Source organism: Terrapene carolina, unplaced genomic scaffold (assembly GCF_002925995.2).
Source record: "Terrapene carolina triunguis isolate 2854851 unplaced genomic scaffold, T_m_triunguis-2.0 Scaffold33392, whole genome shotgun sequence".
NCBI classification, from domain to species: domain Eukaryota; kingdom Metazoa; phylum Chordata; order Testudines; family Emydidae; genus Terrapene; species Terrapene triunguis.
The window spans coordinates 2,854,341-2,876,271 of record NW_020697743.1 but is presented as its reverse complement, the minus strand read 5'-3'; the positions used below and the strand labels follow the sequence as shown (position 1 = coordinate 2,876,271).

At 39.6% G+C, this 21,931-nt stretch overlaps 1 protein-coding gene across 1 annotated transcript in view; it reads left to right on the top strand.

Moving 5' to 3' along the window:
* The window catches only part of LOC113409452 (cyclin-G-associated kinase-like), a 95,199-nt gene that overhangs the window by 13,684 nt on the left and 59,584 nt on the right, over window positions 1-21,931 (top strand). The window contains exons 5-13 of the mRNA XM_026663374.1: window positions 261-403; window positions 3,305-3,430; window positions 5,081-5,170; window positions 11,172-11,307; window positions 11,996-12,108; window positions 14,828-14,939; window positions 17,549-17,672; window positions 20,382-20,431; window positions 20,522-20,670. Of these exons, the coding sequence (XP_026519159.1) occupies window positions 261-403; window positions 3,305-3,430; window positions 5,081-5,170; window positions 11,172-11,307; window positions 11,996-12,108; window positions 14,828-14,939; window positions 17,549-17,672; window positions 20,382-20,431; window positions 20,522-20,670 (1,043 nt within the window). The remainder of the gene's footprint in view (window positions 1-260; window positions 404-3,304; window positions 3,431-5,080; window positions 5,171-11,171; window positions 11,308-11,995; window positions 12,109-14,827; window positions 14,940-17,548; window positions 17,673-20,381; window positions 20,432-20,521; window positions 20,671-21,931) is intronic.

Genomic DNA, 21,931 nt, shown 5'->3' with positions numbered 1-21,931 from the left:
TTTTTTTTTTTTTTTTTTTTTTTTTTTTTGGTATGACAACATCATCTCCCTAGTGCTTAGTTCTTTGTCAAAAATCTTCCTGGATTTTCTTTATAGTCAAAAATTGTCTTGGTCAAATCTCTTGTCAAATTCAGGGGATTAAATGCTTCTTGATCAGGACAGGTGTGTGTCACGTTTAGACTTATCTAATATACTTAATGGCACGTTTCCAAAACTTGAAGCATCTGTATACTAATATGAATTGATTCTATCTCCTGTAGGGCAATTGGTGGAATTCTTAAAGAAAGTTGAATCCAAAGGGCCCCTCTCGTGTGATACAGTTTTGAAGATATTTTATCAGACCTGCAGAGCAGTGCAACATATGCATAAACAGAAACCACCTATTATTCATAGAGATTTAAAGGTACAGTATAGAATTTAAGTGACTGCAACATTTGAATGAAGTGTGAAAGCAGACTTCCAGGGCGGACTACAAAGTTGATGCTGTAGAACTAATGAAATTGAGACACTTGAGTATGCAGCATTTCAAATGATGGTATGAGTACATATCCATCTCGTTGGGATTGCTGGCTGGGAATGAAGGACACCACTACATGGCCTAGTGTTTAGACCACATCCTTTATCTATATTTTTGGTGTTAGAAATACTTTTTGAATATCCTGTTAGTTAAATTTCAGAGCTCAAACTGAAACCATGTAGTCTGTTTCCCACTCTTACTTTAATCTGAACAATAGTTCCTATTTGCTGGTAAGTAAGCTCGTGACTGGAAGCCACACATATTTTGGTGGTAAGAATTTTTTTAATAGCAGAAACATAAAGCTGTGAAAGGAAGCGGAGCATAATGTCAGTGTGCTACTGAAATGCTGTTCTCTTTTGAACCTAGCGACCAGCTGCAGTGAGTGTGGGGGATTGGGATGGCTGGAGTTTCAAAAGACACTAAAATCTACTTTTTGTTGTAGTGCTTGGTTTTGGAGCACATTGACTTTTGAACTAAAATTAATCAAGGGGGGCACTTATTTCCTGATTGGTTATTTTAAGACCTTTCATCCTTTGTCAGTCCTTTACAAATGGTATGGAAGGCCTTGAGCTCTGAGGTAAAATTGTGGCCAGTGCCATCCTGTTGGGAGGAACTAAGCAGTTGCCAAGGGTTAGCATTTTTTAAAACTTGAAATTTTTCCTGAGACACTAGTTCAAGGGCAGGGACTGATGTTTTACTCTGCTCTACTTGAACAGTGTGGGCCCTGATTCTGTGTAGGGTGCTACTATAGTAGACCGTTTTACAGAGTTAAATAAAAATTACGTTATTGATTTCTTCTGTTACTATTCCAGTGCCTATTAAGAAAACCTGTCCCTGGCAGAGACTCAAAGTGATGGAGAGAGGGCTGGGGGGGGGGGGGGAGAAAGGGGGTTTCATACTAAAGGAAGCGCACAGGGGGGGGGGCTTTTACAGGAAATTTCAGAGCAAGATCTTGATCTTTGTGCTGCAACAGACAGTGGCCTCACTAAAATGATCCAGGGAGGTGTGTTTGCACTGCTGTTCCCAGAAAACTGAGTTTAGGTAGACTGAGGAGAAAGCTTACGTCAAACAGTCTCTGTGCATTTTTAAACTAAAATGTTCTTGCTTTAATAACTGTTTACAAATATAGATATCTTCTCTTTATTTGGCCTTAAAGTGAATGACTCTAGTATTGGCTGTGTGGGAAAACAAGTGTTTGAGCTCAGTATCATCAAAGATTTTGTAATATTTGAAATTCTTTTGCTTAAAGATATTAGGATCTCTGAAATTCTCTGATATAATGCAGCTTCCAATGAGTTGAGATTTATGCTGTGACCTCCGCTGCAGACTTTCCATTACTTCATTCCTTTGTTTGTTGGTGTGGCACGCACTCCTTCATTTGCTTTCCCCCAATCCTTTTCACAATGGCTAATGTTAATGTGATTTACATGCACGCGGCATTGTAAGAACTGGTGCCACTTGTTTAAATTCCACATTAATTATGGGGTACACCTCTACCCCGATATAACACGAATTCGGATATAACACAGTAAAGCAGCGCTCCGGGGGGGCGGGGCTGTGCGCTCCGGCGGATCAAAGCAAGTTCGATATAACGCGGTTTCACCTATAACACAGTACGATTTTTTGGCTCCCGAGTACAGCGTTATATTGGGGTAGAGGTGTATTTTGAAAATAGTCGCATGGCTCTCATACTCGAAACTTTCTGAATTAATTTGTCCCCTTGAGTAGTTGCCATGTGGAACAAAACAAGTCATTTTGTAGCATAGGGGAGGCATTTTCTTCAGAATTAAATTTGGATTTTTAAAGGTCCCTGTAAGCTGGTTTTGGAAGACACAGGTAGAGACCCCCTTAAAATATGAACACTCTACTGACATTCTTAGGAAGGGAGTGACCACTGTTTCTAAAAGCTGGGCCCAAGTAAGCATGCACATTTTACTGTGTCTTCACAGGGGGTGCCGATGATATTCGTGTGTGCTGATTGTATTTGGTTGTTGCTCTGCCCACTATGCCAGACCTGGGGCATACAGGAGAGCACTAAGGAGTGTACTAACAGAATAGGAACCACTAAATGGAAGAGTCAGTTATCAGGGTGGGTCAAGGGAATGCAGCCTCAAGATACAATGATAAAGATATTCCATGCTCTGAGGCTATCACAATCTAAGGCTAACAGAGAAGATGAGACCTATTGAAAACAGTTTTAATTTTTTGAATAAACATTTAATTTATATTTTCCTTTTCGGGCCTCACAATCAGCACAGAATTCTCCTGGAGAGAATCCCCTCCCCCAGCTATTAACTGGTGCTCCTGATAAGGTTTTAAACTACTCATTAATCTTGAAGGGCAATTTGTAAAAGACTCCTTGCATGTCTTTTCTAGCTTAAAGCACTAGAAAATGTCGTGCAAAACCAACATATGGAGGGACATGGATTAAATAAAATACTAGATCCTTTGAATTGAATTTGTTAGAAATAAAGATGTACTATTCCACAAAATAGATCATGTCATTCAGGGCAAGCTGTCTAGTGGCTAGATTAAGGGGGAGAGCTGGACTTCCTGGGCTTACTACCTGTTTTGCCTACGGCTTGGACCTTAAGCCTATCACTTACTCTAATAGAGTCTTAAGTGTCCATTCTAACGTGGGATACCATGTGCAGTAAAATACTAAGTATTGATTCATTTTATTTAATAAATATTTGTACACTTCCTGGGCATGATTTAAAAGTGTGCATGAGCTACACAGCCTTCATAAATGTTTGTAACTTTTTCAATTTGTTAACCTACCTGCAGGTGGAGAACATGCTGATTAGTAACCAAGGGACAATTAAGCTGTGTGACTTTGGCAGTGCTACAACTATAGCACATTATCCTGATTACAGCTGGTCTGCACAAAAGAGAGCAATAGTTGAAGAGGAGGTGAGAAACTTGACAGGCAGTTAATTAGTGCTGCTCTGTTAGCCTTAACCCCCCCACCCCCCAACTTTCCCTCATTTATGACTGTTCTAAGACAACTGAAGCCCTTTCAGTTGTGAAGTGGATTACAAGACCTTATTTTTCGAGTCAGCTGCTGCTACCTTGTTCAAATGTTATCTGCCATTACAACAAAACAGTTTTTGTTTTTAAACTACCTTCCTGAGCACCCATCCTAATCGATGCCCATGGAGTGCCTGCTACTCTCTGCTGTGGAGAAATAAAATATAACCACAAATTGAAACTTGACACAACTGATAGTGTAACTTTTTTCATGACCTGTTTAATAAAAAGGGAGAGGAGTAAGGAATCGACTGCTATTTTCTGTTAGTACGTGAATTTTCACCATCTGCAGAAAAGTAAAAAGTCAGTTGTACCCCAGTGACTCTGATCAAATCTAATCAAACATGGCTTCCCAAACTGAATTGGGTGGCATGTGATGAAGCAGTAAGTCTGTTTGACAGATCTTGGACTAGACAGTATTGCTGTACTCTTAGGACAGCTGTATCAATGTTGGCATGTTCTCCCTTTCTTTTGAAATGCAATTTGTCCATAGATCTGGCTAAGTACTAGTAATGCTGACAAACCCTAATGTTGCGGTAAAGATGGATTTACTTTAAGTGATTTCTCAAACCCTTCTAAATCTGTGGAGAAGGTCAGTAATGAGACCCAAACTAAATCCATTAACTTGTGAGAGTCTGCACGCTCATTGACAGCATCAACTTCTTTTTTTGGGAGGTCCTGAGTACTAGAAGAATGATACCTGCTTGCTTCTGGTCCCCTTCTCCTTTTTGGAACCTGAACTCATGGAGAATTGTCTGCTGGCTCTCTGGGAAGGGAAGAGAAGATGGTGCCAGGCAGTTGGCCAACTTCTCACATGGGGCGGAGGAAAAAAGGCACAAAGTAGGGTCCTTCCTCCAGATGCATCCTAAGGGCATGATATAACTCAGCGGTCGGCAACCTTTCAGAAGCGGTGTGCCGAGTCTTCATTTACTCACTCTAATTTAAGGTTTTGCGTGCCATTAATACATTTTAACCTTTTTAGAAGGTCTCTTTCTATAAGTCTATAATATATAACTAAACTATTGTATGTAAAGTAAAGAAGGTTTTTAAAATGTTTAAGAATTTTCATTTAAAATTAAATTAAAATGCAGAGCCCCCCCAGACCGGTGGCCAGGACCCAGGCAGTCTGAGTGCCACTGAAAATCAGCTCACGTGCTGCCTTTGGCACGTGTGCCATAGATTGCCTACCCCTGATATAACTGTTCCTTGTTTCTCGGTGTCACTCTCCCCTGTTGAGAGCAGATAGTCTGGTTTTGCTTGCTGTGTGGCTTGAAGGGACTACTGCAGCAGGTACTTTTTAATTACAGTTAAAATGTCATTCCTGTAGGCTTTACATAGAGGTACTTCCCTCGTAACTTTATTTTGAAGCAAGGACTTGCACCTTGACTAATGTGCCCCAAACTAGCTTTTGAAGTCAGAATGCCCTTTTTACTTGCTTTTTAGCAGAACACTTTTGGAACGCTGTTCCCTGAGGCTGAACATAAAGCATTGTTCAGGTCTCTGCTTCATGAACTTTTACTTTTGTTTCTGCAGATTACAAGAAACACAACACCAATGTATAGGACTCCAGAAATGATAGACTTGTATTCAAACTTTCCAATCGGTGAAAAACAGGATATATGGGTAGGAACTTCTGTTTCTCTTTGTATGTAATGATGCCTGTTAGATATCATAGTTAAATAGTACCTATATTTCATCATATTTGTGATGTTTAAACAATTGCACATTCACTGCTATTGGAATTGCATCGTTCGATATTAAAACAATACCTCAGCTGTCTGTATCTGAGACATTTCAGGCAAAATAAGCTTAATTGGTATGAATTTTAAATCTTAATTTGGGCTGACCTGAGGCATAGACCTCAGGAACTTTGTCCCAGCTCCTTCAATGCCTTGAGTGAAGTGTCTGTGTTGCAACAACCTTGCTTCTTCTCTGGAGGTCAGGACAGGGCTCTCTTGGAGTCCATGATCACTACTACGTGATTAGACAGAGGTTGCTAAAACACACAACTCTGATTTTGCTCATTCACAAATCCTAGTCTCAAGGTAGTACAGAGTATGAAATGCAGGAACAACTTAAACATTAGTACATCTTAACTCTTGTTTGTGCGGAAATCACGTATGTTTCTCTTGCAACTAAGTGGGATGGCAAAAGGCAGTGGGAAATGAGTAACCTGCATTGACAGGATTGCAGTTGCATTTGAAGAGAAGTATTTAAACTCCCAGTGCATCTTCAGTTAACAGTGTCAGCGATGAGTCCTTTTGCATTCTTTTTGGAGATGTTATACATTAGTATTTTTCAGGGTATTGGATATTTTTATGAATGCACATGCTTAACTTCTAAAAACTGTACCAGTGTTGGCAAACAAGTCTGTATGACTTTTTAAACATGTATTTTAATATCAAATGCAGAATAGACATTTGAACATCAAAATTTGTGATGGCTGTTCAGGGCTATTGGAATCTCAACTACTGTCTAAACCTTTTAAACAATACATTTTAAAAATTAACTTGAGCGTCTTGTGTTCTGCCTCTGTAGTTGTCAATCTTCATATTGAATTTTTGGAGTGAAGGGTGTGAGAGTAAACCCAGGGTAATATAGTTCTTAAACACCTTACTCGTATATCAGATTAAATCCATACAAGTTGGACCACAATTGCATCCACTTACCGAAAACAGGAAAGGTAGCCCTCCATTTATTCAGAGGACTTGGGCAATTTAAATCTTCGGTTAGGATAACCCAGGTATTTACTGTCGTGGCTGACTCCTCCTATTTAACAGTATATCAACTGTTGTCACATACCGCTCTGTTCTTTAAAAGGGCCGTGTTCCAGCCAGTGGGGCTCATGTAGAGCCTGCCATTCTGCTAAGCTGCCTTGTCTCCTGTCTGATGGTCTGTGGTCAGGGAAATCAGAGTTGCATACGCAGTACAGCACAACTGCAAGGGGCATACGTGGTTTTAGTTTGTGATTCGGGTGAATGGTTGTACTTTACTTTCCCCCAGGGAGTTCAGTATCCTCCACTGCTCTATTCTAGGTGCTTTTCACCATACTGTCTAGATGAATTTGTAATGCTGCTGCTCAGGCCATAAAAAAATGTGTAAACTTCAGTGTGGATCAAAAATGTAACTCCTGTTAACCACAAAGCTTCCTGAAATGCTTTTGCAGATCAGGAATACATTAGATATTACTCCTGTTATTCCTTTGAGCAGTTACCAGGTTCTCAAATGTGGTCAGCGTTCTCCTGGCTTTTGATTATTTTATTCATTTTTCTCTGGCTCCTTTTCCGAAGTCTAGACACCTTCTAAAATTTAAAGCACACAATTAAAAAACCCTCAGTACAGTTCTTATAATTTCCAAGTAAAAGCCTTCCTCAAACCAAACACCTTACCTCACCATATCATCAGGCAAAGACTATTCATGTCCAGCACCTTTACCTAGTGACCCCAATTTCCCTAAATTCCTGTGAGGGGGGGAAAATGAGTTTTGGAGCATGTTTGGATGGTTAACAAATCTGGATGAAAGAAGGAAGTGAAATGCAGAGTCAAGAGAACCCCATCGCTGCCAGTGTCCTGCCAGCAGCTCCTCCAGCTGTTCTGAGAGTCCTTTAGCTCAATTCTTTTTGTCTGATCTCAGCTGTGTCTGTATGGAATGGGAGACAGGGGGTCTCCCAGCTAACCAGATCCCGGCTGCCTGTTTAAAACAAGCAAATTGGCTCCCGCAAGTTTCTAGGTGGATTTCAGTGTGGCTCTTGGAATCTTGGTGCTGTGTGTCCGGCATGATGTGCTACTTACCAAATGGGTGACGCTGTTGTGCACAATCTTCAGCATCCCACACGGGCGAAGCATGGCACTTCGGAATTCCGTATGCTGCAATTGATCAGATTCCATCTGAGCTGGCTTCTGCTCATGGTCAGATCACGTTCTCTGCGCTTCACGAGTCACCATGACTTAGTTGACCTGTGGATGGAAGAAGCTGGAAGATACTGTTTTTAAAGATTTTTGTACCTAAAATAAAGGCTTTATCATAAGTAATACCATAGAAATAATGGCATCTTCTACCAATGGGCATCTTTTGAATTGAAGTTCCTTTTTTTTGCTTCTATCTTCAGGCTGAGCTTAAGGAAAAATATTTTTGTCCCCTCAAATAGCAGGTCCTCCTGGGACTTGGCCTCCAAAACAAAATTCTGTCCTGTCAGATAGTTTATCAGAGTTCTTCCATTATCACTAGTGCTTTGAAAAACGTCACATGGCTTTTTTGTAGGTGAAATCTTTGGTGTTTAGTATCAGCATTAATGAAGGTTTCCACAAATTCAATGGGCTTGAGGGAGCATTCTTCCACCACCACCACTATGAGAGTGCACACATTCTTGGTTCTTATTTGATTTTCAAGATGCCCACTAATGTTGTGATTGCAAGGTTTTTTGTGGCTTATATTTTCCAGTTCTACATTCTATCTACGTTGTCTGTAGCCGCTAGCTTATAGAACAGTGGATCAGGACTCGGGAGACATAGACAGTGTTTCTAGCTCCGCCATTGGTCTGTTGGGTGACCTTGGAAAGTCACTTCGCCTTTCTGTGCCTCAGTTTCCCCATCTTCAAAATGGAGATGATACTGAACTCTTTTGTAAAGTGCTTTGAAATCTACTGATGACAAGCTCTGTGTAAGAGTTAGAGATTATTTTTTCAAGGCTGTTTTCTTTGCTCGTTATTTTATCCGACTTATTAATTTTGGCTGATGCAGTTTCACTTTAGTTCTTTAATGTGGCTTTATATCACTTATTTTAGGGTAATTCCTCTGATTCTTTATTGAAACCCATTTGGCTGGTGTCTGGTGGGTCTCTAGCACTAGAACTTCAAAAAGCAGAACCTTGTTTTGATTTTTGGCTTTTTCCTGTATCACAGCTCTTTGCAGTTGAGCTAATCAGATTTCTTTCTCTGCACATCTGTTACTGAGTGCATTTGCTCTGTTAAACGTTAACTCCTTCTTACCTTTAGTTGTTGGTATGAGAACATTTCCTGATTCTTAAAAGGTGTTTGTACAAAAATAACCCGGTTAGAAAATTAAACTGTAGTAAGCCAAGGCTGGATAGCCTTCATCCAAGAATTCAGAACCAAAAACAACCTAACTGAGCTGCAAACACAAAAGTGCAACTTCATAGTCACCCTCAGACGTCTAGTATTAATCTTCATTACAGTAGGGACTCAATGTCCAACAGAGAACCCATTGGGCTGGGTACAAGCACAGTGCGAGTCTCTGTATACAGTCTGAATAGTCAAGACAGAACGTGAGAGCATAGAGGCATAGAGAAGTGAAGTCACTTGGCCCAAGTTATGGCATCACATTGTATCCATGTGCTCATGTGGAACTGAGGGTGATTCTGTGAATTACCCTGGGCATTTCTTCAGTACCAGACAAAGTAACAGAACTACAAAGAACTGAGTAACGTAACCTCATATTAAGCATGTTCTTTGTGATGGTGAATTGTACCATTTTTAACTTGTGAGAATTCTCAGTTAAAACTGATTGGATATAATGTAGATGGACAACGAACTTTTATAAAGGAAGAGGCTATTAAGGGAACTTGGAAACCACAGGGTGGTGAAGTGTTGCATCTTGGGTTTTAAAACCTGGTTAAGAAAGCAAGCAAGTGTAAGAATGAAAAGCTATGTTTTCATTGTGGAAAGATGATTTATATCTTAAGATTTTAGAAGACCTTTAGTGAAACAGTTTGGTTAATATATTGGGCAAAATTTACTATGCGCACAATTCAGAGACTAGTGAAAATTGTGAAGGCACCCAGAACTTAACTGGTGTAACACAAGTAGGTGTGCTAAGTAGGTGGCCATCAAAGTGACAGATAGCTATCAAAGTAAATATCTGTAAGTTAAAGCACTTCGGAAGGAATAACTTAAATAAACCACATACATTTATAGGTTCTGAATGACTGAGACCTTACAAAGTACATTGAGGTGTCATTATGGACAGGTGAATGCTCAATGCAGAGCACCCATCAGAATAACTAACAAGATATTAGGCTGCATTTGAAAGAGAATAATAAATACCATTACATAGGTGTTCTACAAATCAGTGATACACATTGGCTTTGAGTGCTACAATTTGATCACCGCTTGAAAAGGCGGTAGCTGAAACTGTCCAAAGAATGGCAGCAAAAATAATCAGGAGAATGTGAAGTTTCCATATAGAGAATAAAATAACACTGGAACTTAATCGGGTAGAACAAAATGGGATATGATTAAGGTGCTCATATAAAATAATGGCCAGTTGAGTGATATTTTTCACCCTTTCCAGAAAAAGGTGACACTAGAGTTTAAACAGCACTAAAATTATACAGAATATAAAGTGATAACTTGTAACTTGTTGGCATAAGATAGGATTGAGACGGAAGGCGCTGAGTCAGTATTTTAGCCACTTTCTTCAGATGCTTGTCTTCTGTTGGTGCAAGTAGCCACCATGGCTTGGTATGTGAGATGATTGCTAGCAGGGTTAAGAAAAAAATTCCTCCAGGGGGATTTTGCACAATTTTCCAGAAGCATTCTGAAAATCTTGCTGTCCTCTGAAGCATTTGTCACAGGGCACACTTTTTCCAAGACTTCTTACTACACTAGATGGACCACCAGTTCAGCATAGGAACACCACTTCTATTTGCTTTTTTTTTGTACCTAATGTTAATCGAAGTATCCAAATTTACCTGAAAACATTAAGTAAAATGTTCTCCTTGACTCATCCCATTATTCTTGGATTCTTGCAACAGTAGAACTCAATCCTGATTTTAGGCACATGTGCTATTTCCCAGGGCAAATTGTATGGTATCTATTTTCAGTTATGGAACTGAGTCCCCCAAACTCGTTGGCCTCAGTAGATGGTTGTTTTATTGAGGTTTCAATTCTCTCTTCTGGAATAATTTGTAAACAATGTAAAGAAGTAAATGGGGCTTTGCATGGAATGCTGTTTGAATAGTGATTTGCGCTTTGACAACCTACCCAATTATGTACTTAGTAACCGAATGAATTTGAATTAGGAGTGCAAAGAGAGGACCAAATCCTTTAAGTAGGAGTGACTTACACAGAAACTATGAATGTAGGATTTGGCCCATAAAAATAGAACTCTGTCTTTGGAGCACCTACTTTAAAAACCATTGTGCTACACTTTGCTACATATATAATAAAGGTGTTGATACCTATATATTATACTATAATATAAATCCCTCAACCTGGAGAGAATTTTAAAATTAAAAAAAAAAAAAATCGGAGACTGAGGAATCTAGCAAACCTTTAATCATAATGGCAAAACTGTATCACAGTCTTCATGCTGCTAGAAACGGTTAGTCTGTGTAGACTAGGCTTGTTAATCTTTAATCCTAAAGAATGAAACTTCAAGGGTTTAGTTATTTTAGAAAGAAGGGGGGGGGGTATGCAGCTGAATCACTGTTAATAGTGTTGGGTTCCATGACTAAGCAATTTGCATTTCATATAGCAAAGTTATTTTAGATTTGAGCTTGATCAGAGTTGTTCCAATCAGTTTCATATCTAGAATTCAACTTTAAATGGTTTTCGGTGCCTGAATTACTGACTTTTCTGTAATGTTTGCTTTTATTTCTGTGTAGGCCTTGGGCTGTATCCTGTATTTATTGTGCTTTAGGCAACATCCATTTGAAGATGGGGCTAAGCTTCGCATAGTCAATGGGAAATACTCTATTCCTCAGAATGACACTCGATATTCTGTGTTCCATGATCTCATTCGTAAGTTTAGAATCTTGTTAATTTATTCTGATGCTTTTGTGGACCTTACTTCTTTCATCATTAAAAATATGTTAGGTACAATGGGATTAATCAATCAGAATTTTCCAGTTCCATTGAAGTGGCATCGTAAACCGTATGACAATGATTAGTTTATTTTTAGCTACGTGACATCAATATGAAGAACTTTCAAACTTTTCTACATGCAGTTAAGAACTAGATTTTTTGAGTGTAAACCTTTTGGTTTTTCACTGATTTTTTTCAATACTAAATCTTAGGATTTTGATAAATTGGCTGGAAATATTTTGCATTTTGGTTCGGATTCCTTGAATTTGTTTAAGAAACTTTGCTTTACTAAAGTTCAAAAGACACAGTTGAACTACTACAGTTGGTTGTTAAAATTCTGATGAAATGGGGTGGGTTCTAAGTTGCCTGTAAACATTTCTTCAAGTTTGATTCTCTTGTAGTATTTTCTTTAAAAGTGTCGTCTTGATTCATCACTAAAATCCTTATTCTTAATACAGAGATGCCTGTTAAAGGCAAATGATACTTGGGTGCAAGTTGACTGTTTCCCTGGTTTTTCTGCACGCTTTACTGTTGATAATCATGCTGCGCTTGAATCCACTGAGTAAAGAACAGATTTATGCAATCAAAAAAGGACTGTTGTAATGTCTAAATTACCTTTTTTTAGGTTCCACTTTGAAGGTGAACCCAGAGGAGAGGTTGTCAATCACTGAACTTGTGAATCAGCTGCAGGAGATTGCGGCTGCCAGGAACGTGAATCCTAAATCTCCTATCACAGAGGTACGGGAGTGCTACAAAGAGTATAATCCTTCTTTTCCCCACCTTCAGTCAATAGGAACTTTGAAACAGCTGTCAAAATGGTTGCAGTGAGATTTTCAAATGAGTTTAAGGGATTTAGGTGCCTAATTTCAATAGAAATTCAATGGGGTTTGGATGCATAACTCACTTACAATGGCTTGAAAATCCCAGCCTCAAAGCTCTTTCTCATCAGAATATGTTAAAAGGAAACCAATGATGGTTCTTCCTGCTTATTGTCAGACTCTTGGAAGCATCTTCCTCTCAACAGCATTCCTTCTGGAGGCAGATCTTCAGTGTCACATGTCAGATGTGACTGAAATTGACCTGAGAAGTGGTGGTTGTGAAGGTGTGTGCGTAGGGGGGGAGTTTAATATGGGACAATGAATTTAGGGAATTTAGGCCTACACAAATTCACAACAGCTTAATTAAACTGGTACAGTTAATGCAAATGCCTGTGTGGACTTTTACTTTGGTTTAAGGGTTGCTTATTTCAGTTTCTTAAACCTGTTCCTCATTGACTTGAGTGTCCTTTTGCACAGATTTAAGTAAATAGATTAACTAAATCTTACCTTCAGTTGAACTGGTGCAACTCTGCAAGCAGACTAGCCTTTTGAACTGTTGTGATTTTTGCTGCTGTCTGTAAAAGAGACAAAACCTTAAACTTTGCAGAACTGAAGTAAGAGTTCACACAGACAGCTGCATTAGTTTTACTGCACTGGTTTAACCAAGGGCAGGTCTACACTAGAAGTGCTACATTGGTACAGCTGCAGTGCATGTGGTGAAGATGCTCTGTGCCAATGGGTGAGCTCTCCTGTCGGCATAAATTACTCCACCTCTGCAAGAGGTGGAAGCTATGTTGGTGGGAGAGCATCTCCTGCCGACAAAGCACCAGTGTGGACAGTGCTTAGTTTCGCTGTAACTTGCATCGCTCAGGGGGGTGTCTTTTTCACATCCCTGTGTGACATGAGTTAGATCGACTTAAGCTGTAGTGTAGACCTGCCACTGTTCGTTCTGTATGAATGGGATTCTGCAGTAGAGGCTGCTGTTGGTCCTTAACTCTTGGTTGGCAAGCCCTTTTCTGTCTCCCAAGTTTTGGGGTTAGCTTTCCCAAGAAAAATCTTTTTACCAGCTACAGTTACATTCCTGTTTGCAAGTTTGCACTTGGTAAGTTTATGGGTTGGATCCAAAATAATGTAGCAGCTGCATATGGGTTCAGATTTCTGGCCTTGGTAACAGTGTGTTATATGCTTCCCCCTTCCTGCCAAGGAGACTGTGTGCAGCCCAGTCTACCTGTTTGTGCTTCATCTGGTGATTCCCCTTCTTCTCTGGGAAGTGCTTGTTGTTTTCAACGTTGTGTCCTTTTTCCATCTTCAGTTTTTAAGCAGTCTCCCTTGGTGTCTTTGGCCATATCTGCATTCATGTGGTACCCCTCTATTTCTGCCTAGGTGAATGGCTCATCCAAGTTCATAATTTGGACATTAGGCATGTGTCCCCAAACATTGCAATCTAAGTGCCCTACTTCCTGGAGTTCAAATAATCCCTCATGCCAACTCTGAAACTCACTAGTATAGTGGCTGTCTAGGGTACACTTCTGTCCATGTTCCTCCTTGAGGTGCAGCGACCTAAATGAAACATGTAATGTGGGCTACAGAAGCTTGTCTTGCTAGATAAAACTTGCTGCTTTTTTGTCTCCTACTTGGGGGTCACACTTTTTTCATGAGGAGTGTTTCTCGCTTTAGGGGAAGCGGGAGAGAAGGAAGCTCTGGAAGTTTCTGCACACTTGTAAAGACTTGTCTAGAAATGGGAGTAGGATTCTGCTCAAGTGACCCAATTCATGGCTGTCCCATTCGTTGCCTGTCCTTTGCTCTGGAGCAGTGATACTCGGACTGAGGCTTGGGAGCTGCAAGTGGCTCCTTATTGTATCTCCCGTGCCTCTTTGCAACATGTGATATTGAAACACTGAATGATTTAATTATTAACCAATCTAAGTTATTAACCAATCAAGATGCCTTTTCTATGTTATTAACCAATTGTAGAATACTTGGTCAGTCATTTTGCTGTGAGATATATATAAAAATAGTAAGTGAAACAATGAATTCACACTCCTGTGGCTCTTCTGGGGAATGTTGATCGTAATTTGGCTCCTGAACCACTGAGGTCTGAGTATCACTGCTCTGGAGTAAAGGTGCCATATCACTCTTCTAAAGCTGGGCCATCTTCCTTATCCTTTCCTTTTTCATCTGTGTTGTAGAAGAAAGTTGAGACTTTGTGGGTAAGTTTAGCTCTGATTTAGAAAAATTAGGGATAGGTTTGCAAGGCAGCCACCTTATTGCTAACATGTTGAGTTCATAGTATCCGTATTTCAGCAGTTCAGCTGGGAGATTTTCCTGCCAAGATCCTGATACTCCTTCCATTCAACCTCGAGTTTTACTACTGACTTTGAGCAGTAACAATGTACCAGAGCAGCCAGAAAAACCTGGGCTGAAAGCCGAACTAAAGAATATTGGCCCTGTTTCTCATGGTGCCTAATGCAGTGAAACAAAACTAGTGAAACTTTTTTGTCCTTTCAGTAGTTTAAACAGCCATTCAGGGCTAAACAGTGAGGACCGGGCAACTTAAGTTTTGTAACTGTCCTTTGCCAATGCAGTGTTTATATACAAATTTAAAAAAAATTTCTCCTGATGGATATGATTCTTTGCAGCTCCTGGAACAAAATGGAGGCTATGGAAACAATGCTGTGCCTAGAATGTCTACAAGTTTGGTGCCGCAGGGCTCCAAGCCTGCAGGACAGCTCAACAATATGTACAATGCAGGTATGTACAGTGATAGGCGTCTCTGCACACACCATCTGAATACTTACTAGTTGTGTTTATGGTATGTGAAAACTTCTGGGTGGGCTTGAAATTTTAAATGAACTTCCTTCGTAGAAATATTCATTTCTCCTGAGTGATACTGCTATTAAGTATCTTGCTTTATGAAAACCACTTAGGTTAAGTAAATGATTATTGTTAAGCAAGCTTATATAGTTTTTGTGAAGGACTTCACATTTGTAGATTGATTCCACCTTCTTCAGAATAGACTTCATGTTTATATATGGCAAATGTAAAAATTTACTCCCTACATTTTTCTCACAAGAAAAGAGAAGAGACTGTTTGCTAAAGTGCAACAGCTGATACCAAATGACATTGTTAACCTGTGGAATAAAACACTTAGGGTATGTCTACACTACAGGATTAATCCGAATTTAGATAATTCGAATTTGGGAAACAGGTTGTATAAATTCGATTGTGCGCGGCCACACTAAGCACATTAATTTGGTTTTGAACCACATTAATTCGGTGGTGTGCGGCCACACTACCCCATTACTTTAACCACAGTAATTCGGTGGTGTGCGGCCACACTAACCCTAATTCGAATTAACAAAATCGATTTAGGCGCTACTCCGCTCGTCGAGGTGGAGTACAGAAATCGATTTTAAGTGCCCTTTAATTCGAATTAACTGGCTCTGTAGTGTGGACGGGTGAAGGGTTAATTCGGATTAACGCAGCTAAATCCGAATTAAAGTCGTAGTGTAGACCAGGCCTTAGATGAAGATGACTGATCTGTACAATGAATATCCGTTTATACAGATAGTAGCAGCTAAGGAAAAGGCAGCACTTAGATTCATATAAAATTTGGAACATGCTATAAGAACATAAAAATAGATTGGTTAAGGATCAGAAATGTCATTTTTCCAAAAAAACAAACTCAAATAGAAACCTCCACTTTATAAATATATTATGCTAAAAACAGATAATAGCCTACTTTGGTTGAACTTCAGTTCTTCAAAGTAACCTATTAATTGGTCTTAGTCAAAACATCCTTTTTTGTGTCCAATATGTATAATCTTGTTAACTGAAATAACAGTTTCTGTCCTGTGTGATTTCACGGCTAAATATTAAACTGTTAACTTCATGAGCATAAATGCTTCGAGGAACTGGATATATTTCACCTAAAATGAAAGACTGGAAATGTTAATAATTTTACTGCGTGCAATTTTTTTCTCCTCCTTGATTTAAGTTATTTTATTCATGCCTTCTGTGCAGCTCATGAGAGAAAAGTATATATTCAAATATTAATTTACCTGAAGGGGGAACTTTAAAATGAGGTAAATTTATACTACCAATAAAATACTTTAGTAATACTGCCCACACTTTATTCTCTGTGGGATGAATCTTCTTTCATAACAGGATTGTGTTTTCAAATGCTTGTCTGACCATCTGCTTCTCGCAGGGTCAAAGAGGTCTCTTTTATGTATTACACAATAATGTTAACAGGATGTAGTCCAGCAGATGATGATAAAAGGAAAAGTTAGTGATCCCGGTAACAAATGTAACTTTCCGAGATAAAACCAGAAATGGCTGTAAAATGTACTGCGTACAGTCAAGTAGCTTTCAGTGGCATGCTGCATATCAGGATGATGGCACTAAATAGAAAGGCAGCATGCCACAATTTAAACCAGGGATCTCAAACTCAATTTACCTTAGGGCCAGGGCCAGTCCTCAAACCCTCCCCGCGGGCCAATAATGTCACTGAAGATGGTGGTCAGAAAAGAAAATGTTTATATTGTATTTTTTTCATTTAGAATTTCTCAGAAATAATAAAACTGTCATACAACTTCTTCACCTGCCAGAGAGTTTTTAGTGTTTGCCAGACACCTGGCAACGCTTCAGTTCTGTCAGTTTGTTGATGTTTGGCCTCAGTGACTGAGCAGTTGAAACCCACAGGATGCAGCAAGGTGTGCGTCAGATAGCTGTGTTCAGTATTTTGACTTGTTTATATTGTGGGGGAAAAAGGAACACTGCCTCCATGGCTGACTCTGCCCGGCAACTAATGATGCTGCCTCCATGATGGCAACTAGTGATGGTATCTCTGTCCCTCTTCCCCCAGCCAATGGGAGCTGCGAGGGGCAGCACCTGCAGCAGACATTGCCGGCAGCGTGGCTGCATGTGTCTCCTCCGCGGGCCGCAGTGGGGAGGTTCTTGGGCCGCAGATGGCCTGTGCGCCGAGACTTTGAGACCCCTGATTTAAACAGTGATATGACAGAAATGCATACAGCCAGACACTTGGTGGTCTGTCTTTCCTTCATAAAGAGATGTAAAATGGCTTGTTACATGTTTTATAAATGTAATACCTGTAGACTATTCTAGTTTACCACCATAGTTGGGAACATGGAAAAATATTGTTGTGTAGTTTGTTCTTCAGAAGTTGAAAGCTTCGTTCTGGGACTGAGCGTGACGGGAAGGCTGATCCTGTTTTTGTACATCTTAAGTTGTTGGCAGTTCAGTTTGATTTTGCCTTGTGAAGAGAAATTTGAGCACAGTTCCATTACATTCCTTGTTTTGTTTTAAATTGTAACTTTAGATTTGCTTTTTAATTCTAGGCCTGACAGTTGCAGAACTTGACCAGTCTTACGGAGGGTTCTTTGATATTCTCAAAGGTGGAACAGAACGGTTTTTCACAAACATCAAGGATACTTCTTCTAAAGTGATCCAGTCTGTGGCCAAGTAAGTAGGAAGAACATCAGTGTTGATAATTTCTAAAAGGGAAAGTCAGAAGTGTCCTATTGAAACTCCAAAACGCATCCTGCTGGTGCTGATATGAGGCCAAATATGCCAGTATGTAGTGTTCCATTTAAAATTTCATCACTATGAACTAATGTAAAAATCACTATGGTAACTATGTCGTAGGAGTTAGAATTGGAAAAGAACATTTTAAATTAAATGAATCTTTAAGTCACTGTAGAATGGTTTCCTGCAATGTATAGCAGAATTCCCCCAAGTAGGGCACCTGGACAGACAGCCTCCTTGCTTTGCCCATTACTAATAATCAGAGCTCGCGTACTTGACTCTGTGTACACAAATTTGCAGAGGGACAATAGGGTTGAGGTCTGTTTATTTCTCACCTCTATATATTTATTTATTTATTTATTTATTTAAAAACATTTAGGCTGTTAACAAGCATGTTATCTCTGGAGAGCGAAATCCACAGTTTGAGAACTGCAAAACTAAGCATCTCTGATGGTATCTTCTAGACTGAGCACTGAGTCCCATTGGGTAGATAGAAAGATTAACCTAAATAATCTATACAGAAGCCCCTGGAGCCCCATAAGATTGGGTCCCTAATCCATGAACTATTGGAATTCATTTACAAAACTTTTCTTAAACATTGCATGATTATATTGTCTCATACTATAGAATTAGAATTTATAATCCCTATTCCATGATGAGATATCTTTGAACTATAATGTATCTTAATTAAAACTATCTTTAGATAGTTTTTTCATCAAAAAGCATTTTATCAAAAAAATCCGATTTAAATACAAAAATCCATTTTTTTTTTTTTTTTTTAAATCATTGATTTTTATCCACCCTGTTCATTTCCTGTTAGGTTTCCCACTATGCATGAGGACTGACTAGTGGGCTACTTCCACCAGAAAAAGGCATAAATATTGGTATGGCTAGACCACTTCCCCTTTCAGCACCTGGGTGAATTGATCCATGTTGAAGGTCAAATGAACACTGCTTGATCATCTAGAGCAGACAGTCAGTAAATGATAAATCAAGTGTTGTCTAGAGGAGTCTGTCTTAACTGGCCTTAGAAATGTGCCTTCATTACCTTATTTACCTATAGAAAATTAGATTTCCATTTTTCTCTGTCTGTATGCCTTGTCTGTCTGAGCTATTTTGAGAGGAAGGGTGTTCTTGTGGGTGAAACACCAGCATGGAAGTCGGGCATCAGGTTTCTATTCCTGACTGGGTCAGATCTCTACCTGGAGTGAGTCATCTGTGCTTTATCTTTCTGTTCCTTAATCTGTACAATAGGGATAATAGGAATTTGCCTCATAAGGGAGCTGTCAAGTTTCATAAAACACTTTGAGATCTTGGTTTGGGAAGTGCTACAAAAATGCAAAGTGTTTTTGTTTTGGACTTTTTTTTTTTTTTTTTTTAACTGCCCCCTATTTTCTAAGTCCCCAGGAGCTCAGTGGTGGAGCAGACAGAATCTCTGAAGATTAATGCTAGCATTTATTCTGTTCTCTGTCCTGCAAGAAGGCTTCACTGTGGTGATGTCTTCTTTTTTCCCCTATACAGTATACAGTATACCATACTGTATACTGTATATAAATGACGTGTAACGGCAGTAATCTATCTTCCATGTCCTAGACAGATATAAACCCCTTTGTAACAAATTGTTCAAATACTAACTGTAGTTTGATCTAGTTTTCTGTACCTCTCAGTATTTTCTTGTCTGCTTGCTTACTTATCGCTGAACAGATTATTACCTATGTGGCCCACCCATGTACAATACAATACAGTACCTTACCTGCTAGTGTCTTGAAGCTCTTTCAAAAGCTACTCTTCAGTTCAAATGCTGTATATACATAACATCTTCCTGTCATTTTTAGCAATGATCTATCTTCTGTAAATTCATACTGGCTACCTTTCATGGAACTAAAGTGAATCTTAAATATTCAATTTACCTACTAGATAGTCTCCAAAATAGAATTCAAATATAATTCATAAAATGGGAAACAGTTAATTACTGCTTAGGCAATAAGAGCCTGTGTAGGAAAGAAGGATGGGTGCTAGTCAGAGACTTGGGAGATCTAGGCATAATTCTCTCCTCTGCCCCATACTTCCTGTGTGCTGTTATGCAAGTCGCTTAATCTCTGTGCTCCAGTTCCTTATCTGTAAAATGGGGATAATAGCCCTTCCTTACCTCAGAGAGTGTTGAGGATAAATTCATTAAAGATTGAGATGCTGTGATACTGTAGTAATGAGGTCCGTAGAAGTACCTAACGTAGGAAGATACTGATAAAAAGGTTTGAATAGCTGGAAGTTGATAGGCAGGTGAGTTGCTTTAGTCATGCTACCATATGTTATAACTGCACTGGTTAAGATTCATTAGCCTCCTCGTGTGTAAGTGCAAGAACTGTCTGTTTTTTAAAAAAAGTCTCCATTTGAAAATCTAATCAATGTCCACAACAGCTGCCTTTCTCAGTTAAATGTATTTGGTCTTGCAGTATTTGCCTTATCCTGTAGTGCACAGCTGTCCTGCTTTAAGCAGAGCTCTTACTGATGATATTCCCAAATGGAAAAATGATCTCCATACTAGCTCATTAATAGAATAAACTACTGCATCAGACATTTCTATTTGCATTTGAATGGATTCATTTTTTTAATATATTAACTTAGAGGTGGTTTTTTTTATTTCAGTTATGCAAAGGGAGATTTGGATATATCTTATATCACTTCCAGAATTGCTGGTATGATAGCTTCATCTTTCTTAATCATTGTTTTTAACTGTGGTTTTGTAAAAGTTGATACCTCAAACATTGGTGGTGTTCTGTTTTCAGTGATGTCCTTTCCAGCAGAAGGTGTAGAATCTGCCATCAAAAATAACATAGAAGATGTGCGGTTATTTTTAGACTCTAAACACCCTGGACACTATGCTGTTTACAATCTGTCTCCAAGAACATACAGGTCTTCAAGATTTCATAATAGGGTGTGTATGTGTTTTTCTTGCATATTGATTTTTTCCTTTAGTAGGTCTTTCAACACAATAAATTGAGTAGACCTATCACTTCTTGTCGTATTACATGCTAAAATCTTCTACAATCCAATGTTTAGGATGCATAGTTAAAAATCACAAATGAGCAATTACAAAAGTTAAAGGTCTCATGGCAACATTACCTGTGCCATGCTTTTACCACCAGTTCAGACTTGCTAATAGGAAGGATTTGTCCACTTACTGGAATGGTATAGCTTTGCTGAAGAAACATCTAGGCACCCAGAACCTCCGTCTAGATATAACTTAGAGAATTTTTTCACTTCTTCAAGGTCCCAGAAACAAAGGCAAGGTTTTCATCTCAAGGCCAAAAGACCAACTACACTTGACCAGACACTTGTTCAGAAACAAATCTGTGTTCCACCTGTTTGCAGAGGCTTCCCACCCTACCGTGGGAACTACTTATGATGGCTTCACTACTGGGATTTCTCCTTTTTTCATCTCTCTTCCTTATTCTTGACTTCCATCTGGACCCAGCCCCCGAATGACACCCTTCCTCAAGTGAGCGATCTAGCCATGCCTACTCCTTGCTGCTTCCTGAAATGGTGGGTGCAGCATAGCCCAGCCTGCCCGTCTCTGTGAAACCTTCCTGTCCAGTTCTGCAGAACCTAGAAAGGGGGTGGGGTGAGGACATGACTTACTCCATAACCGGATAGAAGGTGCCAGCTAGGTAGGCCGTAAAGTATCAGTGAACACTTCTTTGCTCCTTTTTTGACTCCTGTCTCTCAACCAGTCTATGACTGGCTCAACGGCAAAGTCTCAGGTTGACATACCTCAGCCCTCTGCAGAACCATGCCCCAGTGCTGTCCCCAGATCTCCTTGTACTATACATTTCAGGCTTTGGTTTGACCTTTATACAGCTAGGAGTCCAAGCCCCTCAGGGAGATCTTTCACTCCAGAGAGGTGTTAGTATTGGATAGTCTGGAAGTCTCATCTATTCCAGGTCCCTTCTTGGACCTTAACCTGTAAGGTGGGATCTCTCCATTAACATCCCTTCTTCATCCATATAACTGCTCCCTTCTCCCCCCAAATCATCTGTCTGCCCAGCACTATGCATTTCACTGGCCTGCTTTCCTTTGGCCTGTCCTTGCCATTTACTCCTTCCTCCAACAAGTCCTCTCCTCGCCATAGAAGGACACGAGGTAGTACCTCAGACCTAAAAGAGAATTCCCTTTGTCTCCAAATGGGAGCCTGAGGA